At 47.0% G+C, this 27,381-nt stretch overlaps 1 protein-coding gene across 1 annotated transcript; it reads left to right on the top strand.

Annotated features, from left to right (window-relative positions):
* The first annotated feature begins 14,722 nt into the window (after window positions 1-14,722).
* Window positions 14,723-23,925, top strand: LOC123114764 (zinc finger protein WIP2-like). The gene is made up of 4 exons (XM_044536183.1): window positions 14,723-14,834; window positions 18,816-19,278; window positions 22,624-22,702; window positions 23,383-23,925. The coding sequence occupies exons 1-4, from the start codon at window positions 14,723-14,725 to the stop codon at window positions 23,788-23,790; spliced, it is 1,062 nt and encodes a 353-aa protein (XP_044392118.1). The 3' UTR covers window positions 23,791-23,925.
* The last annotated feature ends 3,456 nt before the right edge of the window (window positions 23,926-27,381 follow it).

The raw sequence follows: 27,381 nt of genomic DNA, 5'->3' as shown, positions 1-27,381 counted from the left end.
TCTAGTTGCTAACCCTTTCTTTTTCGGTGTTGCTCTAGTATATTTTGTTGCATATATATGATTGTACATCCTCTTCATGAACATGCATCTATAACAGGTACCTAGTTTCTTGATGGCGAGATGGAATTGCTATGTCGTGTACAAAGGGAAGGTTCCGAGGGTGTACAACGAGTGGCATGAGTGTCAGGTGTAAGTGAATGGGTTCGTGGGCGCCAGCCATAAAGGCTTCAAAAGCAGTCAAGAAGGAGAAGCTAGTTACTTGAGGTTCACGCTAGCACGAGAGAGGACTCGTAACCGCCACCTCATGTACTGCATAGTTCCGCTCTCACTCATAGTGATAGCACTTCTTGCGTATACCTTTGTTTAGATGGATGACGTTGTTGTAGTTGCAAGTATTCGAGACTTGCATGTATCGCTATTTTCGAGATGATGACAAGATACCACTTTGTGTTGGATGATGATTATGATGAGACTATTTGTATGTATATGCTATGATTACATTTGTGGTCTCGCAGGCATTTGTATGTGTATCATGATGACATTTCTATGTGCTAAAGATTCTTCTATAAAGCCTGTTCAAATAAAAACAAATATGCCGAAAAAAACAAAAAACTACTTAAATTAGCAGTAGCGAGTGTATAAAAGTTAGCAGCAGCGCCGCGATAGCAGTAGCGCGTCCAGGCAAAGCACACTAGAGCTACTAGCAGTAGCGAGCTTCCACTAACCGCGCTGCTGCTACACTTGTGTAGCAGTAGCGCCGGTGAGCACGCGCTACTGCTATGTGTTAGCTGTAGCGCCTTATTAGTAGCGCCTCTCCCCGCGCTACTGATACACCTAAAACCCGCGTTGCTGCTAGCCTTTTCCCTAGTAGTGTTCATTTTGAACTTGTCAAGTTGACTTTGAAGCACATCCAATTTGGATTCCTTGACGGAGTCGGTACCTTCGTTCATGTCAATCAAAGTATCCCAAATTTCCTTTGCATTCTCAAGACGCCTGATTTGTGAATTCTTCGGGGCACAATCCATTGAAGAGAATATCACAAGCTTGAGCACTGTATTGCAGCATCTTCAACTCTTCCGCGGTAGCTTCACGGTTCGGTTCTCTCCCATCAAAGAATTCACCTTGCAAGCCAACACACACAATAGCCCAAAACGGCAGGGTTATGTCCAAGAATATGCATTTTCATATTATGCTTCCAACTAGCAAAATTCGTACCATCAAAGTAAGGACCTCTACGGTGGTAATTTCCCTCGTTAGACGCCATACTCTCATAGGTTGTGAAACCAAGGCTATGATCACCAAAAGCTATGGAAATCAAGGCAAATGGAGACCAAAGCTCTGATACCACTTGTAGGATCGAAAGTATGTCTAGAGGGGGGGTGATTAGACTACTTGACCAAATAAAAATCTAGCCTTTTCCCAATTTTAGTTCTTGGCAGAATTTAGCAACTTAGCAGAAGTCAAGCAATCAACCTACACATGCAATTCTAAGAGTATAGCAGCGAAATGTAAAACAATTGCATATGAAGGTAAAGGGAGGAGTTTGAGGAGGCAAACACAATGTTGACACGGAGATTTTTTGTCCATGGTTCCGATAGGTGGTGCTATCGTACATACACGTTGATGGAGACTTCAACCCACGAAGGGTAACGGTTGCGCGAGTCCACGGAGGGCTCCACCCATGAAGGGTCCATGAAGAAGCAACCTTGTCTATCCCACCATGGTCGTCGCCCACGAAGGACTTGCCTCACTCGGGTAGATCTTCATGAAGTAGGCAATCTCCTTGCCCTTACAAACTCCTTGGTTCAACTCCACAATCTTGTCGGAGGCTCCCAATTGACACCTAGCCAATCTAGGAGACACCACTCTCCAAGAAGTAACAAATGGTGTGTTGATGATGAACTCCTTGCTCTTGTGCTTCAAATGATAGTCTCCCCAACACTCAACTCTCTCTCACAGGATTTGGATTTGGTGGAAAGAAGATTTGAGTGGAAAGCAACTTGGGGAAGGCTAGAGATCAAGATTTATGTGGTAGGAATGGAATATCTTGACCTCAACACAAGTGTAGGTGGCTCTCTCTCAGAAAATGTATGTTGGAAGTGTAGGCATGTTCTGATGGCTCTCTCAACGAATGAAGAGTGGGTGGAGGGGTATATATAGCCTCCACACAAAATCTAACCGTTACACACAATTTACCAAACTCGGTGGGACCGAATCGTGAAACTCGGTCAGACCGATTTAGTTCATAATGTGACCATTAGGCATTTCGGTGGGACCGACATCTCAACTCGGTGGGACCGATATGGTTAGGGTTAGGGCATAATGTAATCTCGATGAGACCGATTACACAAACTCGGTGAGACCGATTTTGGTAATAGACAAACAGAGAGTTGGTCAGGCAAACTCGATGGGACCGATTCGCTCATCTCGGTTGAACCGAAACGTTATGAAAGGGAAACGGAGAGTTTGCATTGCAATCTCGGTGGGACCGATCGCTCATCTCGGTTTGACCGAAACGTTACAAAGGGAAACAGAGAGATTACAATCCCATCTCGGTGAGACCGAGATCCCTATCGGTGAGACCGAAAAGACTAGGGTTTCTGGCAGTGGCTATGTCAACTGAACTCAGTGGCGCCGGATAGAAAGTTTCGGTGGGGCCGAGTTTGACTTTTGGTTTGGGACATATGTGGATGTGAGAAAGTAGTTAAAGCTTTTTGGAGCATATCACTAAGCACTTTGAGCAAGAAACTAATTAAGCAACACCTCTCCCCCTCTTGATAGTATTGGTTTTTCCTAGGACTCAATGTGATCTTGGATCACTAAAATGAATAATGTAGAGTCTTGTGCTTTGAGCTTGAGCCAATCCTTTTGTCCTTAGCATTTTGAGGGGTCCATGTTTCTCATCCATGCCATGCCAAACATTGAGCTTTCCTGAAATATTTATCTTGAAATAGCATTAGCTCAATGAGCTATATGTTGTTAGGAATTACCAAAACCACCCAGGGATAGTTGCAGTTTCAACATGTCAATTTCTGGTAGTCCGATGACATGTTTTTTCTTTTAAAACAAAGACGCTAGAAGTGTCTGACTTTAAATTAATAAAGCCCACAACATAGACAGTGTATCAACCAGATCCAAACCTTACACACATCACAGAAGGGCTCATGCCACACACACGCAGGAAGTTATAGGGTTCACGACTAAAAGAGCACGAGCAAAAATTACATGGCTCGAAGGCCAAACACTGAGCACGCAGGCTCGCGCATGGAACGATGACATGTGTTCAACTATATACGTACAGTCCCTAAGATTAGTATAGATTTGAGAATTTGGTTTGGTGGATCCGGTTGTGAAGGAGTAACTTTGTGTGCTGTTCGGCCATGTCTGCGCGTGTTTGGCGGCCAAAAGTTTCAACTTGTGGTGGTAAGATGCTCTAACCATAGATTATTTAATATTGAAATCAATGACAAGCAAAGTCATGCCGAATAAATCAACAAATAAACTAAGCATTGCCTTGGATGGTTAAATGGAGATGGTTGTATACCGAAAAAGGCTTTCGCCCCACTTTATATATAAAGCAAATCGCCCGAGCCAAACATCCAATAAGGTTCACACACACACACACACCCAAAGTCTCTCACACACAAATAAGGTAGCAGGAGGGTTAGTGCTGAGGGCACAACTCAACAAGCCCTAGAAACAAAAAGACACACATAGAGACCGCCACACGAGAAGCATGCCTAATCAGGCTCCGGCGGAGGTGGTGGAAGCGGGGGCGCTATGCGGAAGGCCATCAATCGAAGGTCGGTGAGGAGAGTGTTGATGACGATCCGATCCTAGGGGCGGCTAAGCGGCCGCCAGAGCTGCAAATAATCACACATTATGAAGATCGCGTCAGTCGCATGTCGCAGAGGCACTTTTTGAATGACAAGCTTGTTGCAAATGTTCCAAAGCGTCCAAGCGAGGATTCCAATGCACAACCATCTAATATGGCGGTAGCGAGGGGAGGAGGCGTGGATCTCAGCGAGTAAGTCGGGGAAGTTGGTATTGCACCACTGTCCGCCGACTGTTTCATGGAAGCACGACCACAGGAATTGAGCTGTGGAGCAAGAGAAGAAGATGTGGTTTGAGTCCTCAACCGTGACGCACAAGGGACACATCCCGTCCCCTGGTCCATTGCGCTTGCGGACTTCAACCCCAGAGGGGAGGCGTCCCCGGATCCACTGCCAAAGGAATATCCTAATATTTAGGGGGGGGGGGAATGTCCCAGATCAGGCTAAAGGGCTCAGGGGCCAGCGAAGGAGCGATGGCCACATACAGAGATTTCATGGAGAAGCGTCTGGAAGGCTCCAGGCGCCACGACATGGAGTCAGGGGCGCCCTCTACATCCATCGGCAGGAGAGCGATGTACTGGAGAAGGGCGTCCCACACGTCAACCTCAAGGGGGCCAAAGGGGCGCCGAAGGCGAGACGTCCTAAGTTAATAAGGGCCATCTCCACGGAAATCCGGGGGTCGGTCGCAATGGCAAATAGGCCCGGGAAGTGGGCGGCCAGGGGGAAGTCCCCTAGTCAACGGTCGAACCAAAACAGGGTCGAGGACCCGGAACCCACTGAGATGGATGTGCCAATACGGAGCACGGGGAGGAGCTGGATCACTGCCTGCCAGAACTGGGATCCACCAGAGCGCTGGCAGAAATCTAGAGGCTGGCCCCGAAGGTATTTATTCTGGATGAAGGTGAGCCAGAGGCCGCCCTCCCCGTTGGTGATACGCTAGAGCCAACGAGTCAGGAGAGCAATGTTCATGCACCGGGAAGACAAGATCCCCAGACCCCCCTGGTCCTTGGGTTTGCGAGGCAGGTCGATCGAGCGATGGCGCCCGAGCGATGGGCGAGTGTATTCTAAATCTCTACAGAGTGATCCCCAGATGGTTGTATCAAGCAAAGGCAGGTCGAACAAAACCGGACTTGATATTATGCGAGGCCCACCAAGCTAGGACATGTAGAGATTTAGAATACACTCTTCATTTTGTCAACCGACAACAACAAGAACAACCATCAGAGGCAAGATTTTAAGAAAGTAGAGTAAACACAACTTTTGTCCTCTTATATATTTTGCAAACTTATTAAATCACTGAACCAAATATCACAAAATTTGGTAGACAAGAAAATACACAAGTTCGTGAGAACCACTCAAAATTTCAACATAATCGGTCAATGTTCTGTGCCCATTCATCTTCTAAAACTATATGTGCTAAAACTGTACAACCAAAATTGAAGATTTCACTCTCAAACCAGATGCTCTCCTGACCTACTCCTCAAACAAGCTACCAACTAATCAGATTGAACTACTCATAGTAAGGAATGAGCTCACCTTTCCTACGGAGGGCATCCATAGCGCTTCAATAAGGAGCTCGCTAGGTTCTTCTGGCAGGCTGCCAACGGCCGCCAGAAGTACCATATGGTCAAGTGGGCAGACGTCTGTATGCCCATGTACCGGGGAGGCTTGGGTATTATTGCCTCCTGGAGCATGAACGTTGCACTCATGCTGCGATGGGTCTGGCAGATCATGCACGATGAAGGTGGACTGTGGCTTCAACTACTGCACGCAAAATACCTAAGAGCCGAGCCCCTGCTGGCATGCTCCCGCACTGGCAGTTCATAGTTTTGGCGATCTATACAAATGATCAAGGAGGACAATCATCTAGGAATCTCCTTCTCTATAGGTAATGGGGTTATGACCCAATTTTGGCTGGTGGGTGCCGAGCCTCTTAGGTTGAGCTTTCCCAGCTTATTCTCTATCTACGCAGACCCGCTTACGCTCGTCTTCGCGGCTTACCGATCTGGACATTGGGACATAAGGTTCTGTCATTGATTTGGGCACGTGGAGAATGACGAGTGGATTAGATTGCAGTCAACCCTTCCTACATTGCTGCCGGATTCTATGGACAGTGTATCATGGAGGCTCTCGTTGTCGGGCGAGTTCATGGTGAACTCGACATACTAGGCATTATGGCAATCGCCCACTATTGCCTGACCTTCACACTTGTGGAAGGCCCCTCTGCCTCTGAAGATTAAGGTTTTTGTGTGGCAACTTTTACGGGATCGGATCCCTTCAGGGACCGAAGTGCTTAAGCGACATGGACCGGGTGATGGATTGTGCCCTCTATGTGTCGTACTGGAGACCGGGGCCCAGTTCTTTTGCTAGACTTTGGAGATTCTCCCAGGGTCCGACCCCTACCCAGCTTCTGCCAGAATCTTTGAGCCCCATTTGTGTTATAATCATGTCTAATTAGACCCTAACTAGATAGGATTGTGAAACAAATGGCTCTCAAAGATTCTGAGAGAAGCTGGGTAGGGTCGGATTCTGGGAGAATCCCCAGATTCTGGCAAAAGAACTGGGCCCGGGACTCACATCCTATTCTCGTGTATGGCGGCTAGGGTTCTATGGATGTTTGATGGTGAAGCTCTAGGGCTCGACTGGGAGGCCCCGTAACACGCGGAGTTCCTCTAGGCCAGAGCTACACAGCCTACACGACATCAACGTCTATTATGGCTTATATTTGTGGCAATGTCATGGACCTTATGGATGACACATAATAAAATGGTGATTGTGTGGATCTTCTCGCGGCAGGCGTCTGATTCCTTCAAATTCCTTGCTTTTCTGTAGCACCGGCACCCGCTCTCTAGGCAGCATGATCGCGTTCTCCTTGGCTTCATGCTAGATGTGCTTCTAGATACTGCACATCGTTTATCGTTGTCATAGGCCTGCCTGACGATTGCCACTGGGTGCTTTTTTTCCTTATTACTTTCTTGTTTTTTGGGCGTGATTGTGCTGTTGCCCCAACATCGTTCTTGTCTGATGTTTGGATTCTGGTTGTATGAACCGTTGCTTTATTTATAGGGGGGAGCCTATTTCGAGAGGAATGAGCTCACAAGTTTGGTGTCAATCCAAGCTCGTTTGATTCTCCAATCACCAGCTCGAGCATCATCTAGTCAGATGCCGCAAACCTGGACAGAACCTCTCTCCTTCTTCTTCCTCTCTCTCATAGGCTGAGTTGTGGTATTTTTGTGGTCCCTTATACTCTCACAATGACAGCCACCACCAGGGTGAAGAGTGTCTAATTTTCCTTATTCCTTCACTTCACTTGGAAGAATTCACACCCAATAGATACAATGAAGACCAATGGCTCATGCATGTTGGACTTATGGATTGATGTTGGGCTGCTAACACACCTCAATGTGGTGGGACTTACAATAAATTGTGATTTTGTCAATCTCTATGCTCCCATAGTCCAGTTTGTCAACCTCGATGCTCCCATAATCCAGTCTACAATAGACATTGTATCAGTGCATGCACGAGTGTGTCTACACTATACTCGGTGTTTCTCAAAATAAAATGAAACATAGTTGTGTTATTCCTGTCACAACATCTCCTCCTCATAAAATGTCTTTTTGGCCATGCTTATTCATCATGAATAATTCACAAGTTTGAGGACATTTTGTCAAATATTTCCTTTATAAGATCGACCTTTTCTTCATTTGTTGTCAACTAGAAGTAGTTGTAAGCTTCGGTTCTCACTTTGAGGGTCTCTTTGGATTGAATATCTTGAATCCATTCTATTAGAATGGCTAGAGGCCTTTGGGTCGAAAGTATCAGACCAAACTGATTGATATATGAATCCGTAACCTCGATATCATAGGATTCCTGAAAACATGTCTTTCAACTTGAGACGTTTTGTATCTATGACCACTATGGAATGCACCTTGGCATAAAATTTGAATGTTTTTCTATGTAAAAAACTTATAACTTATTCATGTGGTTTCGACCTAAGTATGATTTAAAATGTTATGAATACAAATTGCCTCATTTTTGTATTCATATTGTTGTTGTTAGAACAACAAATATTAGTGGATGTCATTAGTAACGTGCTTGCAACAATGCTTAGTGGGGGGTGTATGACAACCTTAGACTGATGATCACATCCGTAAAATTGACACTTTGATGTTTTTAATAGGTTTAGTCCCTTCGATCGAATGAGACCTAGTTATGTGTTATAAAGGCAATAATCGAGGTTTGGTATGAGGATTGAGTCATACGAGAATCCTCCACACCCTCTCAAAACATCCATTCCTCAATAATGGCCCAAGTAGTTCGAGGCTCCTCAGACTTGACCCTAGTGCCCCCTACATGAATCTTAGAGCTCTAGTTTTCACCTTGCTTTGACTCAAGTGATAGTGAATTGAGTACATGCTAATGAGGGGGAGGGGCATATAGGCTAGGGTTGTTTGACAAATGACCAAAGTTACTCTTGTGATGGTAGGTGAGAAGGGCAGTGGAGGTATTTTTGGTTCATGGCTAAGCAGTCCCTCCATCCTTCCACCATGATGGGCTTCTAGCTCTTTGAGTATTCTTTTGACTTGGGCTTCTATACTTCTAGTCATTCCTTTGACTTTATCTTTTTATTCTCCTTTTCTATTTATTGGCAATGCAATTAGTTTGGAATTCTATTGATTTTGTTCGGTCTGCATGTTTTACAAAGTGCATAACACATAGGACTAAATACGACCCCGTCATAGGATTTAATTATTCCTAAAACACACCTTTTTCTCCATTTATGTGATATAGAAAACACACATATAGTTTTTTTTAAAAGGGATTACAACGACGATGTGGGACTTAGTGAGAAAATATGTAATACAATAAAGTTGAAATGAGATCAAAGTCAAAATTCTATACATCTTGTGATCCTAAAAGTCAGAGTGGCCAGCATTGCGAAGCAGTCTACTTCATCTGCTTGCTTCAGTATATTTGTCCTTGTAAACTCGTTTAGTATATTTGTCTGCTAAGACAATTAAGTGTACAATTATTAAAAGGAAAAAGTCTAAAATAAACCTTGAACTTGTAGACGAAAGCTAAATCAAACCCTAAACTTCGAATCCCGGAAATCAGCACACCCAACTATTTAATCCCGGTCTATTTTAAACCTTGATCGTGTTTCAAGGGGATTGTCCACGTGACGCGACTGGGCCGGCCCACCAGGCGAAGCACATTTTTCTTTATTATTATAGCGCGCATCTAAAAATACCCGAAAAAATAGGCTCACGTGGAATCGAACGTGAGACATGATGGTTTTGATCTCACGTGGAAGCGAAGCACGTTTTTCTTTATTATTAAAGCGCGCATCTCGTCTCAAAAAAAAAAGCACGCATCTAAAAAAATACCCGAAAAAAATAGGCTCACGTGGAATCGAACGTGAGACCTGATGGTTTTGATCTCAGGCCGCTAGCCAGTCTAACCAGTGGCTCTTGGTGCAGATCTGAAGTTTTTTATGATTTGTTTTGAAACATTCCCCTGAAAATTGTCAACAATTTTCACATACACATATTCTTAAAAGCAAAAGGTAAAATAAAAGTCGAAAGATTTTTTTGCAAAAAATTGAACAATTCTTGTAATTACAACAATTTTTTGGCAAACATTTTTTGAATTACGAACACTCTTTGAAAAAGATGAACATTTGTTTTGAAAAAATTACAATTTTTTAAACCTGAACAAAATTTAAAAGTGCGAACACTTTCTAACTTTTTAAAAAACGGGAACATATTTGCCAAAAAATTGCAGTTGATTTTTTTTGCAAATATGTTCCCATTTTTTAAAAAGTTAGAAAGTGTTTGCACTTTTAAATTTTGTGCAGATTTAAAAAATTGTTTGGCTTTTTCAATAAGTGTTTCCACATAAGAAATCTTTGGAGATATAAAAAAGATGGTTCACGTTTGCAAATTTTAGTTGTGTTTTTCAAAAAGGTTTATAATTCCAAAATATCCATAGAATGTTCGGAGTTCCAAATTGTTGATAATTTTCAAGAAAATATTCGGAAAAGAACAGATAATTTTCAAATCTGGATGTTGCGTTATGTGGTTATTAAGAATTCCGCGCTTTTAGCTTAACAACAGGAGCCATCTGTTAGAGTGGTTAGAGTCACAGGTACGATTCCTAGCCATCTCTTTTTTTTTCGTATTTTAATTAAGCTGCGTGTCACATGCCTGGTGGGCCGGCCCAGTAGCGTCCAGCGCAACCAACTATCCCGGGTTTAATCAACAATCCTTGTTTGGGAGCGTGCTTAAGGTTTAAAAATAGACCGGGATCAGAGAATTTGGTGTGCTAATTTCAGGGATCCGAAGTTTAGGGTTTGATTTAGCTTTCGTCTACAAGTTGAAGGTTTGTTTTAGACTTTTTCCTTATTAAAATAGTTACGTTATACCCCAGTTTAATTTCTTTGGAATCCCTGGTTGGTTGTAGTGCTCACCTAGTTCCAAAATATAGTGTATTTGTTTTCAAATGAGCTTCGTGAAGTTTGACCATGTTTGTAAAGAGAAAAAAATATCAACATCTACATAACAATAAATATCATTACATACAATGTGAAATATATTTTCTATTGTATTTGTTTGGTATAATGGGTGTTGATATTTTTTTTCTCTCTCTATAGACTTGGTCAAACTTTACAAAATTTGATTTTTGAACAATTTATGTGTTCTATATTTGGTTGGGAGGAGTGTTATTTGAATATTACCATGTATTATTATTTTAGATTTATTTCTTTCCTTAATTAATCATTGCTCCTAGCGAGTCGTGGACAGATATAGTAAAAGAGACTGAGTACCCGATGAACCCGTTAAAGTTTTTCTGTGTGAAAGGTTCTCATACGAGGAACTCCAAGGCATACCTCAAACCGCCCCTAAACGTTCGGACTACGGTGTCCGGAGTTTTTTTTCATCCAACGTTGTACCTCAAATTTCCGCAGACACGTCCGGGTGTCTAAAATCTCACAAACTTGTTGCAAAGCTGAGGGAGGTTTGTGGGCATCCGGACCACCGCCACCTAGGCCTTCGACATCCACGACCCACCCCAAAACCTCACATGGACCCCCAATTTTCTCATTCCGTCACTTGACCCTTCTCCGCATTCAGTCCGTCCCAGTCCACCGTTGCTGTTGTGCCACCCTGGCTGCCAGCCTAGGCCTTGTCGGACCTCCGACGCTACACCAGGGCATTAGGCACACTCTGCTAACGCCTCTGACCCACCCCTGATCCGACCACCACCCAAGTACCCCTCGCGCCTGCAGATGTTGTCCATGGCGAACACCATGCTCGTTGTTCTGCCAAATGCCATAGCCAAAATTTTGGATGTTTTTTTTCCTTACAATGAAGCAACCACGATGGATTCAGACAAAGAGTACCTCTATGGGAAGTTCATGGATTCGTCCACGTCAGGTGATGACGAATATGAGGATGAAATGGCGATGATGAAGGCGGTTCTTTTGTAGAATCGCAACTTGTAGATGAGCATGTTCTAAATTACAAGGGATCAATTAAGGGACATCGAGTGTTGAACCAAATCGGGCACAGGGGCATTTGATGCTCATGGATGACTAGTTCAACGAATATGTGCTATTCGAGTTCTTTTTCCGCCATTGCATTCGGTGGCGAAGTGTGATCGATCGCCTCTGCATTTGTGTCCGAGCCTATGACAAGTAGTTCATCTTGAAGAAGGATGCTGTCATAACCATTGGTTTCTCTAGTTACCTGAAGGTAATGGTTGCCTTGAGGATGCTTGCCTATGACACGGTCGCAGATTTGTGGGATGAGTACCTCCGGATGTCTGAAAGCACATGCCTCGAAGCTATGGTCAGATTTTCTACTGCGGGCAAGCTCCTCCGTGTAACTATATCATCAATGGTCATGACTATAATATGGACTACTATTTTTTTGATGGTAGCTATCCTCTGTGGGCAACCTTTGTTAAGACCATGTCTGAGCTATGGGGTCAGAAAAGATCTCACTTTGCCAAAAGTCAAGAAGGAATATAAATGGTGTGGAGAGGGCTTTCGGAGTGCTCGAGGCCCCTTTTGTAGTTGTGCGAGGACCTGCAGAAATTTGGGATCCATATAAGTTGTAGGAAGTAATGGTAGCTTATGGTACCATGCACAATATGATTGTGAAGGATGAGGGTGACGTGGTTCGCCATGGTCTGGATTTTGAGCACATGGGTAATCCCATCCAACTTTCACCACAAAATCTGGCGACGTTTCAGGATTGATCCCAAAAACATCAACATATTCAGCATCGTGCAGCTAATCAACAGCTTCAGAATGATCTATTTGAGCATCTGTGGGCGCTTCAAGGGGACAACTAGAACATATGGTGTACCAAGTTGAATTCAAATCTAAACTATTGTATTAAGAACTTCATGTTTGGATTGTGATATTTACATTTGAATTATTGTATGAGAATGTTTGCATGCCATGTATGGATGAATTGTGTTATTTATATAATTATTTTGAGTGCTTCGGACATAGGGGGAAAACAGGAACAGTCATTTGATGCATATGATTGGATGACCGGCTCTTTTATCATCCACAGATGCGTGTGCGGACGCTTGGTGTGTCCGACTTGATGATCCTCCTTGGAGTTGCCCTTACAACCTCTGGATTTCATACAGACACAGGTGCTTCTGGTGCATAGTGATTCAGCTTCCCCGCCCCCCGCCCCCCCGCGTCGCCCCCGCCCGGGCGACTCGGGCGGGATCCCAACCCTAGCCGCCGGGGCTCCCCCTCCTTCCATCCCTCCCTCCGCCGCCGCCGAAGGACGCCGCCGGCCTTTTGCCCGGGGGCTGACGGTGGTGGCGGGGGCCTTTCCTCTCTCCCGCGCCATGGGGACGGTGCGGAGCTCCGCGGCGTGAGGTGGCACGGCCGATCTGGCCTCCGTGGCGTGGCGGGCCCGCCTTGACCGGCGCAGCGCGGCGGCGGCCTCGTCCTAGGGCGGTGGTGGTGGTGGTTGCGGCGGCCGGCCTTGCGTCGGGCAGCGGCCTTGGCTGCGTTCGGCGGTGGTGGCCGGATCTGCAGCGGCGGACCATCTGTCCTCGGATCGGCGGTGGCGGTATGGAGGGCCTGGTGGTTGGGTCGGCGCCATGTGTGGTTTGCCCTCCGGACAGATCCGATCTGCCCGGTGCGGCTTGCTCGATGTGCGGCGGCTCAGATCGGCGGCGACCCGTGCGCACAATACGTGATGGAGGTTCTTCGAGCGGATCCGGGTGAAAACCTTGTGCTCGGCTTGTTGCCAAGACCGGCGTTGGTGGCACCCTGTGGTGTCATTACCTTCTTGAAGGCATCGCCGTGGAGAAGCTCTAGACCTCTATACGCTACCTCCGGGGGAAACCCTAGATCAGTTGATCGGATGACGGCGACGCGTTGGTGTCGTTTCCTCCTGGGGGGTGTCATTCTTGGAGGCGTACACGGGATCGAGGGACCAGCGGGTGCCTTATTGGTGGAGCGGTACTTCATCCTTCACATTGATGACGGCGAATCTCGGCGGCGTGGTGCAGTGGAGACTCGGCGCCCGATGCGCGGGGATGGACTCGCGCAGGTGGAGGTAGTTGTTTGGCGTCAAGGTGGCGTCGATGACGGAGTGGCCTGACAAGGTAGAAGCCTCAATATCTGCTCTGAAGACGGACCTGTGAAAGATGGCGGCGACGACACATGTGAGTGCGTCAGACCAGTTTATGCCCCAGACCCGGTATGTGGCTAGGCTGGAGCTTCTGGCTTTTGATGATATGTTTAGGTGAGTAGACCGGGTATGTGGCCCAGGTAGCACCCCTTCATCATATGGATAGGAGTAGTGGCATATGTTGCCAAGATGGCGGATTCAGGCATATTGTTGTAATACTTTGTAAGGTCCTCGAGAATAATCAATAAAGTGGCCGTATGCATCTCCCAGATGCAGAGGCCGGGGGTCATCCTCCTTTTCTAAAAAAAAAAATACAGACACAGGTCACCACACCACATATACATATATAAACTGTGTATATACGGCAAACATAGTAGTAGTAACCATCCCACACCTAGGGCGCGGTTGATCGATCTAACTCATGTTCACGCCGGGGCCCCTGCTTCATGGAATCCTGGCTACGTAGGTATTACGTACGTCGGCCGAGGCGACACGTCCCCCTTGCAGGTAGCCCCCCTACTGGATGCGTGCCCGCATGGGATCTCTACTCCTAATGGAGCAGTTGATAGTCTCGCTTCCAGGTTTTTTTTCGTCCCACCACTTTCGTCCGGTTTTTTTTCGTAGGTTAACCGTCGTAGATTTTTTTCGATGCTGGTTTCTTATTCACCGGTTTATTTACCCCTCAGCTCTTTCCTTGCAAATCAGCATTTTCCAAACGTCCACGCAATCACGGATCTAAATTTACTAACTTGTTCAAATCAACCGATACCTTCCATTATTGCAAATTTCTTTAGAAAACAAATAATAGATTTTAAGGAAACAAATAAAAGATTTTAAAGACGCATCATACTTTACTAACAATCACTAAAAATCAAATCTAAATTAATTAACCTTACCTTAAATCACTCAATCACTTTAATTAGAAAACATTTTCTTTCCTAACTGCACCCCGCTTAGTGTGCACATAACAATCCGAAGTAATTAGAGTCACATGATTGAATCCATTTATTTAGAGCGACATGATTGAATTCATTTATAACAATAATTCTCACCAAAAGTGCGTTTAGCAATTTTAGAGGGCGGACCAAAACCCTGCCATCCGCTCACCCACGTTTGTTTAGGTACAGGAAAAAATGGCATAATATATGGAAACAACACGACCGGGGCGGCGGCGCAATCTTCGGGGATAGGGGATTGGAGGAGAAGGATTGGCCTGGCAGCATGACCGGGGTGCTTCCCCGCGGCCGCGGCCGTCCTCGCGATGCCACCTACCCGAAATCAATGCTGCTCCCTGCCGTCAGCCGAGGCGACGCCGCCTGCCCTCCTACCCACGGTCCGCTGCCGTGTGCGGCTAAGGCGGGAGGAGTAGCGACGGGGTCGAGGTCCTTCATGCGTTCCGGGATGGAGGCCATGATTTCATCGAGGTCGTTGCTGCCTCCTACACTAAGGGTGTGTCGCCGAGATTGAGGCGAGCATGAGGAGCTGTGGCCACCACCATGGTCACCCCATCGCAGGGGATGGAGCACGCCGCTGGCCTACAACTTGTGGAAATCACTGTTTCTCTTCAGGTCGCGTGGTGACCGGATCTTGCCGATGTGTCCCTCCCCGACGACCTCCTCTTTGCCCGGTTGGCCGGCATGGATCTCGCCATTGCTGCCCTCAACTTCTCTGCCTCGAGCTCGATGGTCAGCCACCATGGATCCCCCAGCTGGAGGGTCACGTGAACCAGCCGTCCTCCCATGCTGCAGCGGCGAGAAGGTGACATGGCTCTCCGTGCACGAATAGTGGAGTTCAGTCAAGTACTTATATACTTGGCCTCTACTGCTGATCCATGTACATGGAGAAGAACAGACAACCGCTCATTCATGCTTCGTTCCACTCCTTTGCGCTACATTACTGGAGGTGACATTTTCCTATCTCTCTATGTTGTAACAAGCCTGCTGCCTGCATAGCTAATGGATTTTTTATTTAAATTTATCGCTGCTTAGTGCTTTGTTGCAATTGTTCACCCAACATTCTTATATATAATCTGAGCGTATGTAGGCATACTTAGCTTTGCTATTCCATTTTTTCTGACGCATAGAAATAAGAGTATTGTCCTGGTTAGGTATTCAATTGAGTATGGTATTTGGATTGCTATCAGAATGTCTTTTCTATGCATGTGATTTCTCACATCTGGTTATAATATTTGTGAAGACGTGCATTGCACGTGCACTTGGAAGCGGGCCCGTGGCCCGCGCTGGACGGTGCCGACGCCGACCCGAGCCACCTCGTCCGCGTATTCTTGGAGCTTTGGCTGGTCGATTTTCATGAAATTAATTCCCTCAGTTCTGGTGGCAAATATAATACACATAATCCATATTGTTATGCATTAGCGTGTATGTGTGAAATAGATGGATTATGGTTCCGTACCCGATAAGATGGATATGTGTGTGTGTTAGAAAGAGAGGGAGAGGGGGATAGAGAGTGAGGAAGAGGGAGGGAGAGTGTGTGTCTGTGTGTGTGAGGATTTGATGGTAAAAAAGGTCGCCAATATCGTAATATTGAACTCTTAAAGTTAATGTGGCCCCGTTGCAACGCACGGGCATTCTTCTAGTTATATGCAGTTGCACAGTGTGCTGCCAGAGACGTCCCCTGGAAGAACCAAATGCAGCTAGCGGAATAATGACCCGTGGGACTCCTCCACCTCTATCATTGCCCTCCGCGTTGAACTCTCGAAGAATTAAGCCATATCCATGATGACCACCGCCTGTAATAATCTGCACCTTCCCGCTGTGATGTTTCTCAAGCAAATCAAATGATCATTCCTACGAAACTCCTTGGAGCCCGTCATCCCGGTGTCGATGATGATAATGATGGTGATGCGTGTTTACGCGCCGGGGCCCGCATGTCAGTTGCAGTGGTCACCGATCTTTTTACGGAAATGCAAAGCTGTTATGTGATGTGTGTTCAGAGCTTGTGTGACCATGTAGTACACTGATTGTTCGGAGGAAAACTATATCATTTCGTCAAGTAGAATCTTTTGGACCGGCATCATGAACAAGTTTGTGACCCGAGGGTGGTTTGGAAAAGTCAAGCAAAGCATGGCCATTGCTCTCTCTGGCCAGTTTGTAGACAAAGGGATGGTAGGCCATGCCGCCAGCACCATACGTCTACGTCGATATGTAGATCTAAAGATGTAATTTGGAATAAGAGGCTTGTATCCTTCTCTCAAGACAACGGCTAGAGCCATAGCATATATATCATGAAGCATGCATCTTCTGTTTGATGTTCAGCCCAGAACAATAATTAACACTAGCTAGCTAGTACGAATATAGTATCATTATTCCTGTAGAAATTATTCACTTTCCAAGTTTTATAAGTACATTTTTTAAAATATTTTTACTATGTAGTAATAAGGGACCTTTTCCCTCCAATTCTTAATAATATGGGAATTTTCAATTCGTTGTTCGTTTTTATGTTTTACTTAAATGTGTATGAGTTTTTGGATTTAAAGATATTTTCATGTCTATGAACACAAATTAAACTCAACCGATAGTTGAGTGTCTAAGAATCTTTAGGTCCCATGCTCCTTTTGATGCTATCTCGTCTTTCATTCTTCATGAGCAAACAGTCGATGGTTTAAACCTTTTCCTTAACTTCTTTTTGCACCCAGTGAAGATCATAATTGTGCTCTTGTCTTCTGACGTAGCTACAGTGGAGACTGCTGGATCGCTATCCTCTCTCTGCCTTACGTACGCTGTTGTGGTTTCGCTCCACATCTGATCTGTAGTACGTATACATACATCTTACTGTAGCGGATAGGGTATACCCATTTTGGACTGTTTGATCAATCATATCTGCCAGCAGCGGTTTTACCTACGGTATCTTCTATTGGACATAAGAACCAGAACGGAGCAATTGGTAAAATAATACCCTGGATTACGTGTATAAGACTTTACAGTTTTTTATTGCCGTCAAAAAGAACTTTGTAATTTTACGTTTTACAAAGAATTACTAAAAAATAGCCTTCCGAGAGATGTGTATGAACATGCAGATTTATGACGATGAGTGTTTAATCCTAACATGAATACGGTCTACTACCTATAATATGACTGTATAACTTAATATTTGAAGACAACATATTGAAAGATATGCCCAACAACCCTCGTAAGTAGGGTTTGCATTTATTTCTGTTGGGACCCACATATCTAAGGCCCTTTCCAGTGCTCCAAGATGTACCGGTGCTAAAGATGTCACATAGGCAAAAAAAATAATGTGGCAGAGCAATTAAGGAGGAGAGAAAGCATTATGATGATCCCAAGAGGAAACAATGCTAAGCACGTGAACCTATACAAAATGGCTACCAATCAATGCATGAAGGAGCTTAAGTGTTAAAGAATTAAATGAGAGAAGCTTAGCTACAAAAGCTAAGCACCTATGCATCGGAGAGATTAGTTGTTAAATTTTTTAATGCACTTAGCACCTCACCTAAGCACCAATACATTAGAAAAGGTCTAAATAATTGTAATTATGATTGAAAAATGATACTCCCTCCGTTTCAGTTTACAAGTCCTACGCGTATATCTAGGTTCCCAATTTTATCACCTTAATATAAATTATATAACACAAAAATTAGACCATTTAAAAATAAAACATCGAAAGTTTATATTGGTATATTTTTCGTAATATATGGCTTGTATTAGGTTGGTCAAATTGACAACCTAGGAATACGCACACGCCCTGAAAACTAAGAGAGGGGGAGTAACTAACTCCACACATACTTAACCGAATCCAGTTGAAAATTGTTGATATGTAACAGAATATTAATCATTGGCGTGACAAGGCGTGATGTTATTAAACTCTGTCGACTAATTGCACAAAATAGCTCTGTCGACCAAGGGGAATAATCCAATAAATAATGACAGAGTTTAATAACAGAATATTAATCATTGGCGTGACAAGGCGTCACACTGTTGACAAACTGCAGCCATGGAGAACGTTCACCAATGAGCATGCATACATTGCTCCATGGAAAAGGAACCCCACAACGAAGAACTGCTTACAACACAAGGCGTTTTTACTACATTGCCTGTAAAACACCAATGCATGAGCCGTTCATAGTGCACGTCTCTGCGAATGAAGCCCATACATGTCACGGGTCACATGAGAAAACACGTCTCTCTCTCTCTCTCTCTCTCTCTCTCTCTCTCTCTCTCTCTCTCTCTCCCTCTCCCTCTCCCTCTCCCCTATAAATAGGTATCACCCAGGTTCACTGCTCCCCTTGACGATCCTCCACTCTAGGAAGCATCTAGCTAGCTATCAAGGCATCTAGCCATCTCCAACCCGTACACCTTCCTCAGGCCTCACATAGATCGTCCTTTCTTCCCCTTCCAAAGAAGCCTAGTCTCTCCATCCTCTCCCCCAAAACAAGCACTCCCTCTCCTGAGCCTCCTCCCTTCGAGCCATGATCACAGCAAGATCCTTGGTTGTGGGTATGCCAGTGACGATGATCATCATCAACTTAAGAAGGAAGATGAGGATGTAAACATCTCACTCCAAATTGGGCCGGCGAATCCGAACACCGCGCCTAATCTTTTAAGGGGTACTGTGAGTGATGGTGGTTGCGATGACGCAACAGGAACAGCACCAGATCAGTGTGGTGGTGGCGATCACAGCAGGGCGAATGAGCAGGAGGAAGAGGAAGACGACGATGATGATGCCGCCGGTGATGGTCTCTGTTTGGAGTACTTTGCCGCTGGTAAGCTAACCAAGGGCAAGTATTGGATCCCTACCCCGCTCAGATTGTTAGAATAAAACCGAGGCGTTTCGTCTTTCTACCGAGGATTAAGCAATCACACAAGCACGGTATCGAGATTTGTTAACGAGGTTCACCGATATGGCTACATCCCTGGGGCATGACTACGGGCGCTCCTCCCCATGACACCGTCACAATACCGCACCCCGGCCGCCCGGGCGCCGGCACACGCCGCCGGCTCCCCCGCGTGCCTGTGCTATTATGTTGGCATAGGTTACATCGTGTGTCTACCCTCGTTATATATGAGAGGCCTAGGATACAAGTGTCCTATTAGGACACAACTCCTACCCTGTCTACACACAGTCCAAACCAAGTCCAACTGTAACCTACCTTGTACAATAATATTCGACATAATTCTAACAAACTCCACCTTGGTGAATATTCTTCACCACCTTGAATTCGTCCGTGCGTCGAACCTCCATGTACATTGGACTTGAGATACACCATGAGCACCGCTGCTACTCCCAGACTCCATGTGACTCCACCTGCAACTGTAGTCCCTTCTCGTCTTCATCACAGTCAACAGTCGAGAAAAAAAAATTAAGTTCCTCGTTACTCTACTTTGTGCTCCCAACTGAACTCAACATCACCGCTCTTTCATGACTGTCTGTCTGAAACTTGAAGGAATTTCACCGTCGCCCTGTGTCACCCTGAGTCAAATTCATAGTTGTCTCACCCTTTTCTCGGATAGTCTCTAGCATGTACCACAGCTATAGCACTCAACCTCCTTCTGTACTTGTCACCCGCACTTTGCCATGTGCACCGAACACCACAGAATATATGGCCATGTACTCTCTCCGCTTTTGACAATTTCAGACTTTCCATCACTTTCACAGATTCTCCATGGTCAACTCTTGTCCATCTTCCGGCACCGATAGACCCAGTCACCAACTTGAATCCGGTACTTGTCAACACTGCTTCAGCACCCCCTGCACACTTTGTCTAACAACATATCTGACCACCGATGCCCTGGCCTATCGCTGTGTCCCGTGCTTACCGCACGCCTCGTCGCTATCACCGCGTCGAGCCTCTGCTGTCCTGGTCGAGTCTCCCGGGCCGCGAACCCACACCACTCAAACCCCTACTGCAGAGAACCACCGATCATCACTGACCGATGCCGAGTATCACGTCTCCATCAGACCACTGGTACCCATTCCGATCCACGTGTCTCTCGCTATCCTGCCGAAATAGGCTTCGACTCTCCGAATTCTTCCGCCATAGCCCCTCCGTCAGCTCAGAGTGAAGTCGTCCATCATACTCCAGCTCCACCTTCAACATGACTCCATGGTAGATGATCAGTCCACCCTCGCGCCCCGTCGACTTCAAGCTCTCTCATGTGTGCACTGCCTTGAATCAACCCTGCGCCATAGTCTTGTCGAAGTCGCACAAGCCCTCGGGCCCGCACCACGTGTTTCCACGCTCCAGAAGTCAGCCACCATCAGCATCACGCTCCTTGTCGTCGTCGCTGAAATCACCGCCGTCTTCTGCTTTGACCGACATCCCCGTCGATCCGTCAGACAGTCTAGTCCGACCCAGCCGAAGTTATCCGACTGCAATCATGCTCCACCTCGCATCTTGTCCGCCCGCACGTCTTAGTGCATTGCTTGACGCCCTGTGTCTGCATGATCCCTCACGACGCGCTCCAAGCTCCACAAGCCTTATACGCACGTCGCCAATTTACTGTCGTCTCTGTCGTAGGACGTTCTAACTGACCAAAAGCCATCAGTCCGACCACGCCCCACCAGTTGTCCTCCTGCCGTGTGGCTCTCCGATCACCCGCTGCTCACCTAATGGCTTCTCTCGCTAAAACCATCAGGACTCGCACGACTCTGTATTTGTTTGTCCACGTCGTCCATGCTCTACGGCCCTGACAACACTTGCAAACCTAACTCTGCCAATTGTCGTAGTCCCCTGAGCAAGCTGATCATGCCAACACCATCTAAACTATACAGGAACCATCCCTGCTGCCCATGACACCTTGATATTCCTTGTAATTGTCTAGAACCACGAGAATATAATCGCAATCCAACAGCCAACACCAGTCCTCCTCTTACACATCACGTATCTTCCTGATGCATGCACTCCATGTACTTTTGACTAGCACAAACAGCACCAAATACACAACGTGTCCTCGATCCTGCCCTTGACTTTTGATTGCTCTTTTCCTTTTAACAAATCTCCTGTCACCTGCATGCACCGAAGCTCCTTCTGTAGACCTGTAGCGACCAAAGTTGCTCCCTCATTGACCTCCTGCGTGTCTAGCTTGCTGCGCCTGGGCCATCTGAGTGCCATGGGCCTGCTGCTGCATCTAGCCCAGCCCCAGCCTCCAACGAGCGATCGGCGTGGAAAGCACGCTAGCTCGCCGGCCACGCGTGTGTCGAGCCTCGCGAGCCGCCTCCCTGCTGCCGCTGGCTGTACGTGTTCCGCTCGGATCCTGCCACCTCGAACACAGCTTTTCCTTTTAACAAATCTCCTGTCACCTGCATGCACCGAAGCTCCTTCTGTAGACGTGTAGCGACCAAAGTTGCTCCCTCATCGACCTCCTGCGTGTCTAGCTTGCTGCGCCTGGGCCATCTGAGTGCCATGGGCCTGCTGCTGCATCTAGCCCAGCCCCAGCCTCCAACGAGCGATCGGCGTGGAAAGCACGCTAGCTCGCCGGCCACGCGTGTGTCGAGCCTCGCGAGCCGCCTCCCTGCTGCCGCTGGCTGTACGTGTTCCGCTCGGATCCTGCCACCTCGAACACAGCTACCGCCGCACGCACTTTCGATCTTTTGCAACTTCTAATCTCGCCGACTCTACCGTGAACTGCTTCTCCGATTCTGATTGCTTTATGCGCGTCGATCTCCGATCGCTGCTGCACGTACGTCGTACCTCCACAGCCGCCGGTCTTCGTCGCTCTCCTCTAAATCAACGATCCGCAACCTTCAGACCTTGCAACCTTGCTCTGATACCACTTGTTAGAATAAAACCGAGGCGCTTCGTCTTTCTACCGAGGATCAAGCAATCACACAAGCACGATACCGAGATTTGTTAACGAGGTTCACCGATATGGCTACATCCCCGGGGCATGACTACGGGCGCTCCTCCCCATGACACCGTCACAATACCGCACCCGGGCCGCCCGGGCGCCGGCACACGCCGCCGGCTCCCCCGCGTGCCTGTGCTATTATGTTGGCATAGGTTACATCGTGTGTCTACCCTCGTTATATATGAGAGGCCTAGGATACAAGTGTCCTATTAGGACACAACTCCTACCCTGTCTACACACAGTCCAAACCAAGTCCAACTGTAACCTACCTTGTACAATAATATTCGACATAATTCTAACACAGATCCTCATTGGGCCAACTCACTTCGCTTGCCCGGTGTGCTGCAAGACCTTCAGCAGATACAACAACCTGCAGGTAATTAGCTAGACTTCATATATGCATCCATCTAAGTTTAATTTACAAGCTAGTAGAAGATATTGATTCGATTGATCGATGTGCTACATGGCAGCTGATGTCCAAGATCATCATTTTTCCTGCAGTTGCATGCATGCATGATCACCATAACAAATACGGATCTGTAGCTACGGGAATCTTGATCGGTGTATACACTGTAGCAGAAGATGGGGGGACATCCGTGATGTGGTAGTAGCTTGTGAGACGAGGGCTATAGTGTAGAGACTGGGGCCTTTTGTGCGTTTCAGCTAGGCAGGCTGGTTAATTCGTACTTCCTTTTGTTGTTAGTTCGAACATTTGGGCCAGTACAGATGTAGGGCTTCCTCCCATCATTCTATCCTGGCTTTTGTCGTGCCTGGTTCGTATTTTTGTCACCTCCTGCATGTCCAGGCTCAGAGAGAGGGAGAGAGGTACCATGAAAATTCTCTCTCCATTCTGCCTTGCACAGTTGCACTGTGGATGCATCCATATGTGTACACGGATTTATAGCTGCTTCCCCAGGAAAGGCACCATGTCTGTCTGGTGACAGCATTACCGATAGATCCATGCATCCACTGTTGTCTAATTAATTTGACATATTTTGAGTGACATTGCTGAATATCATGATTGTGCAGTTAACTTTGAGGATATGATGCATGCAGATGCACATGTGGGGACACGGGTCGCAGTACCGCCGCGGGCCGGACTCCCTCCGCGGCACGCAGCCGGCGGCGATGCTCCGGCTCCCGTGCTTCTGCTGCGCGCCGGGGTGCCGGAGCCACGTGGACCACCCGCGGGCGTGGCCGCTCAAGGACTTCCGGACGCTGCAGACGCACTACAAGCGCAGGCACTGTGCCAAGCCATTCCTCTGCCGCAAGTGCGGCAAGGCGCTCGCCGTGCGCGGCGACTGGCGCACGCACGAGAAGAACTGCGGCCGCCGGTGGCACTGCACCTGCGGCTCCGACTTCAAGCACAAGCGCTCGCTCAAGGATCACATTCGGGCCTTCGGGCAGGACCACGTCGAGCGGCCGCCCGCCGCCAAGATGGGACCGTCGAGCCATGGACGATAAATATGCATGGCCAAACGGCCTGCCAGTGATTATATGATTACTTGTGCAATATTAGGGGACCGATTAATTTGTGCATCCATGGTATTCTCCTTCCCATAATAAGTATTACTACTATGTTACTAGCTGCTAGCTGAACTCAGTTTGATTATTACACTTATTTAACTATTTTGTTCTTATTTTTCAAGTGCTATGTGCGTATTTTAGCGTGTTAATCGTAGACTTGTAAGTTATGGCATGTTCGGTAATATTCTTATGTTGTATTTGTTTCATTGTTAGTTGTCATGATTCATTTCCTAGTTATTTTGAGCAAATACTCTCACATATACCACTCTCTGTTTTAATTATTTACATAAGGTTAGTTTGAGAGAACTCGCCCCTTAAGGCCTTGTTCGGTTCAATAGTGTTTAATCCTCTAGTGGATTTAATCCTCTAGAGGATTGGGTGATCCCCCACCTTGCATCAAATCCCCTCACGGAACAAATACATGTCACCAAGCAATCCATATCGATTTTTATGCATTCGGTTTATCCCTAGCTGCAGATAGAGAGAGAAGGGGGAGTAGACAGGGGAGAATCTCAGAGAGAGACAAAGAGAGAACAAGCCTGAAGGTCTTCTGGCCAGCTGTCTCCTCTTCTCCGGCGTGAGGCGGCGGGGGAGATTGGTCGAAGTCAGCTAGGGTTTCGGCCGGGCTCCACGGCTGTGCGGGTCGCCGCCGAGCTTGCGCCGTTTCCTTTGAATGTTGTATGGGAGAAGAAGGGGAAGGAGGAAGCGTTCCGTCGCTATCTGCTCCGGCAGCATCTCGGGCGCCGGCGCCGCCGTCGCTGAATGGAGTGAGGGAGAGAAGGTCGGGGCGAAAGAGCGAGAGCTCGCGTAACGTTTCTCGAGAGGTTTGCTTCCATGGGATGGGCCGCGTGGGTCATTTCCCTGCGATTTCCACGCGGCTTGAGAGGGATTTGGTCCAGACTGGGTCCAACCGAAGACACATATAAGACAAGCCGGGATCCAACCCCGGCCGGGGCTAAACCCACGTGGATTGGCCGGGTTTTGTCCCAATATCGGCGGGGATGGGATTAAACGAACAGGGCCTAAAACTCTTTCATTAAACTAAATCGTTGTATGTAAGCAGAATAATAAAATACTCCCTCCATCTCAAAATAAGTGTCTCAACTTTAGTATAACTTTGTAGGGAGTACATTTTAACGACCCTCCAAAATTAAATTACTGCCACTTGGATGTACAATAGTGTTTCATTTTTGTTAAATATATTTTGTAGTGTGTTATTAAATACACTAAAGATCTAAATCATGTGTAACACTTAGTGTTGTAGATGGAAAATTTACTAATATCCACAACATCAAATATATATAGTATGAAAATATATTATATGACAGATCTAACGAAATTAATTTGGTGTTGTAGATGTTAGTATAATTTTCTAGGGACATTTACATTTGTGCCTCTAACTCGAACCCACTACTCCTATTTACCCCTAATTTCGAAGCATGCTTTAATTTGCCCCTCTGCTGTTAGTTGCACTTATAGAAATGTCCTTTCATGCCGTTACTGTCTAGTTAAAGGGTTTTGACCGTTCTTTGGGCGTTTTTTTGAAATTTTTGCCCCTGAAAAAAAGCAGAAATTGAAAAAGAAAAGAGAGTGCAAGTGCTTACCTTTTGGCATAGGACGGCCCAGCCAACCCAGCCCACTGGCTGGTTATCTTCTTCCTCTGCAGAGGCAAAGGGCATGTTGCCCGCGCGCACACCTGGGCGTCGCCCTTCCCATGGCCAATGACGCCGAGTCGCCGCACAACCATGTCTTTGAGCCCCGCCATAAGTAGAGCGTCACCATACCGAAGATCGCGACCTCGGGTGCTCTGCAAGTTCGGAACCGACACCATCTCCGCCGCCTCTGACCGCCGACTATTGTCTTAGATTTGATATCATCCGAGATCCCCCATCGCCCCCTTACCGTCACGGAGATCCATATGCTATCTCGAATGTTCCAGACATGTCACCTATAATTTCCTCTTAATCCAGCCACCTTCCCACGGCACCTCGCTCTGGCGGCCGCGGGCAAGGTCCATGTTCTCGCTCTCGGCCGTAGCCAGCCCCTTCTACCACTCAGGCATGCTCGCAGTGATCCTCTTTATCGATGGACTTCTACCACATCTTCCTTGTGCCTTCTAGCCACCTGTGACCAAGCTTCGACTAGCGCCCGCCGCTGGACTCGGCCATGGCCGACACTCCGGCCGCCCTTGCTCGCCCAACCACCTCCATTCGATGCGGAGAGAGCCCAGGAGCGCATATGATGAATCACTGGTGGTTTTGGTCGCGGGAACAGGTTTCCCATGCCTTGTGTCGTGGCGTATGGTCGGCGATGGCTTAATGTCGGTGGTTTGACTAGGAGCAGTGGGCTCCCTATGACATGTGGGGCCCATTAATTAGTTTAGCCTTAATCCTAGCATGTTATCACTAGGGTTATTAGTGAGACTAATCCAGGGACCCACATGTAAATGAGAGATAGAGTTTTTTATTTTTATTTTTCTTCAGTGGATCCTACTATAAGCAAGTGAGTGCGTGGATGGGGTTTTGTTCTTATTTTTTTGAGTGGGTCCCACTTGGAAGTGACTCATGAAGTGAGGGGCAAAAATGTCCAACAAACACCCAATGCGTCAAGTTGACAAGTCACGAAGAGAAAAGCTATGGGAAGGCACCTGGAATGGTGGTTTGTACTAGTTCCTCTTCTCCTTCAATGGTTGTCCTTGCTGCTACATCAGCATCATGAATGACCTCGCTTGTAGTTCTTGCCGGAGAAGTTCTTGCCAGAGAAGTTCTTGCCGGAGAAGTTCTTGCCGGAGAAGTCCTAGCGGGAGAATTCCTTCCCGGGGAAGACTCTTGGAGCTCTTCCTCCTGGCGATCTTGAGCGACAGTCTCGGGGTCTCCTGCCTGTGAAGCATCGTTGATAGTCACGTTAGCAATGCTAGAAGAGTTGCCTGCGCCCTCACCATTACCAGGGGCGGGATTGCTCTCTGGGTCTTGCCGGGCCTTCTTCCTCGGACGCTGGGAGACCTCCTCCTCCCTGCACATCAAGAAGCAGGGCGTCAATTCCATGATAGAAGCAATAATAATAAATGAAATCTTGGAAAGAGTTGAGGAAGGATTGAGTTCTCACTCATCTTCTTCCTCTTCCTCACTGGCATCCCAGGAGAAGGCGACGTCCCACATCTTGTCTTCCATGGCAACATCTGCTTCCTGGTTGGCGGGCGCTGCGGTTGGCAAGGATATCACCCTCTTTTGGTAGGATCCTTCCTGCACTACAGTGGCTTCAGTTGGGACTGTCGCCTTTTTTCGAGAATGGCACTATACAAGGGGTGCGTCATCTACATCTTCATTCTCTAGCTCCTTCTTGGGAGGGTTGGCGGCAGAGGATGGAGTGAAGTGGCTTTTCTTTGCTAACCATTTTTTAGGCTTAGAAGTGGCTGGTCTTTTTGGGGGAGGGGCTGGCTCATCTTCATCACGAGCTTGGGAGGACTCAGCTGCAGCCAACCTCTTCTTCATCTTCTCCACCTCCACTTGCCTTGGCGAGCGGATCATG

This window comes from Triticum aestivum, chromosome 5B (genome assembly GCF_018294505.1).
Source record: "Triticum aestivum cultivar Chinese Spring chromosome 5B, IWGSC CS RefSeq v2.1, whole genome shotgun sequence".
Taxonomy (NCBI): domain Eukaryota; kingdom Viridiplantae; phylum Streptophyta; class Magnoliopsida; order Poales; family Poaceae; genus Triticum; species Triticum aestivum.
Note: the sequence above shows the minus strand (reverse complement) of the source record. Positions and strands in the feature narration are given on the sequence as shown.

Excerpts from the sequence above, each read along its gene's own strand:
- LOC123114764 (XM_044536183.1), top strand. The coding sequence starts at position 14,723 with ATGACCGGGGTGCTTCCCCGCGGCCGCGGCCGTCCTCGCGATGCCACC. Across the intron at positions 14,835-18,815 it reads CGCCTGCCCTCCTACCCACG|CCATCTCCAACCCGTACACC; the intron begins GTCCGCTGCCGT and ends CAAGGCATCTAG. Across the intron at positions 19,279-22,623 it reads AAGTATTGGATCCCTACCCC|AACACAGATCCTCATTGGGC; the intron begins GCTCAGATTGTT and ends CGACATAATTCT.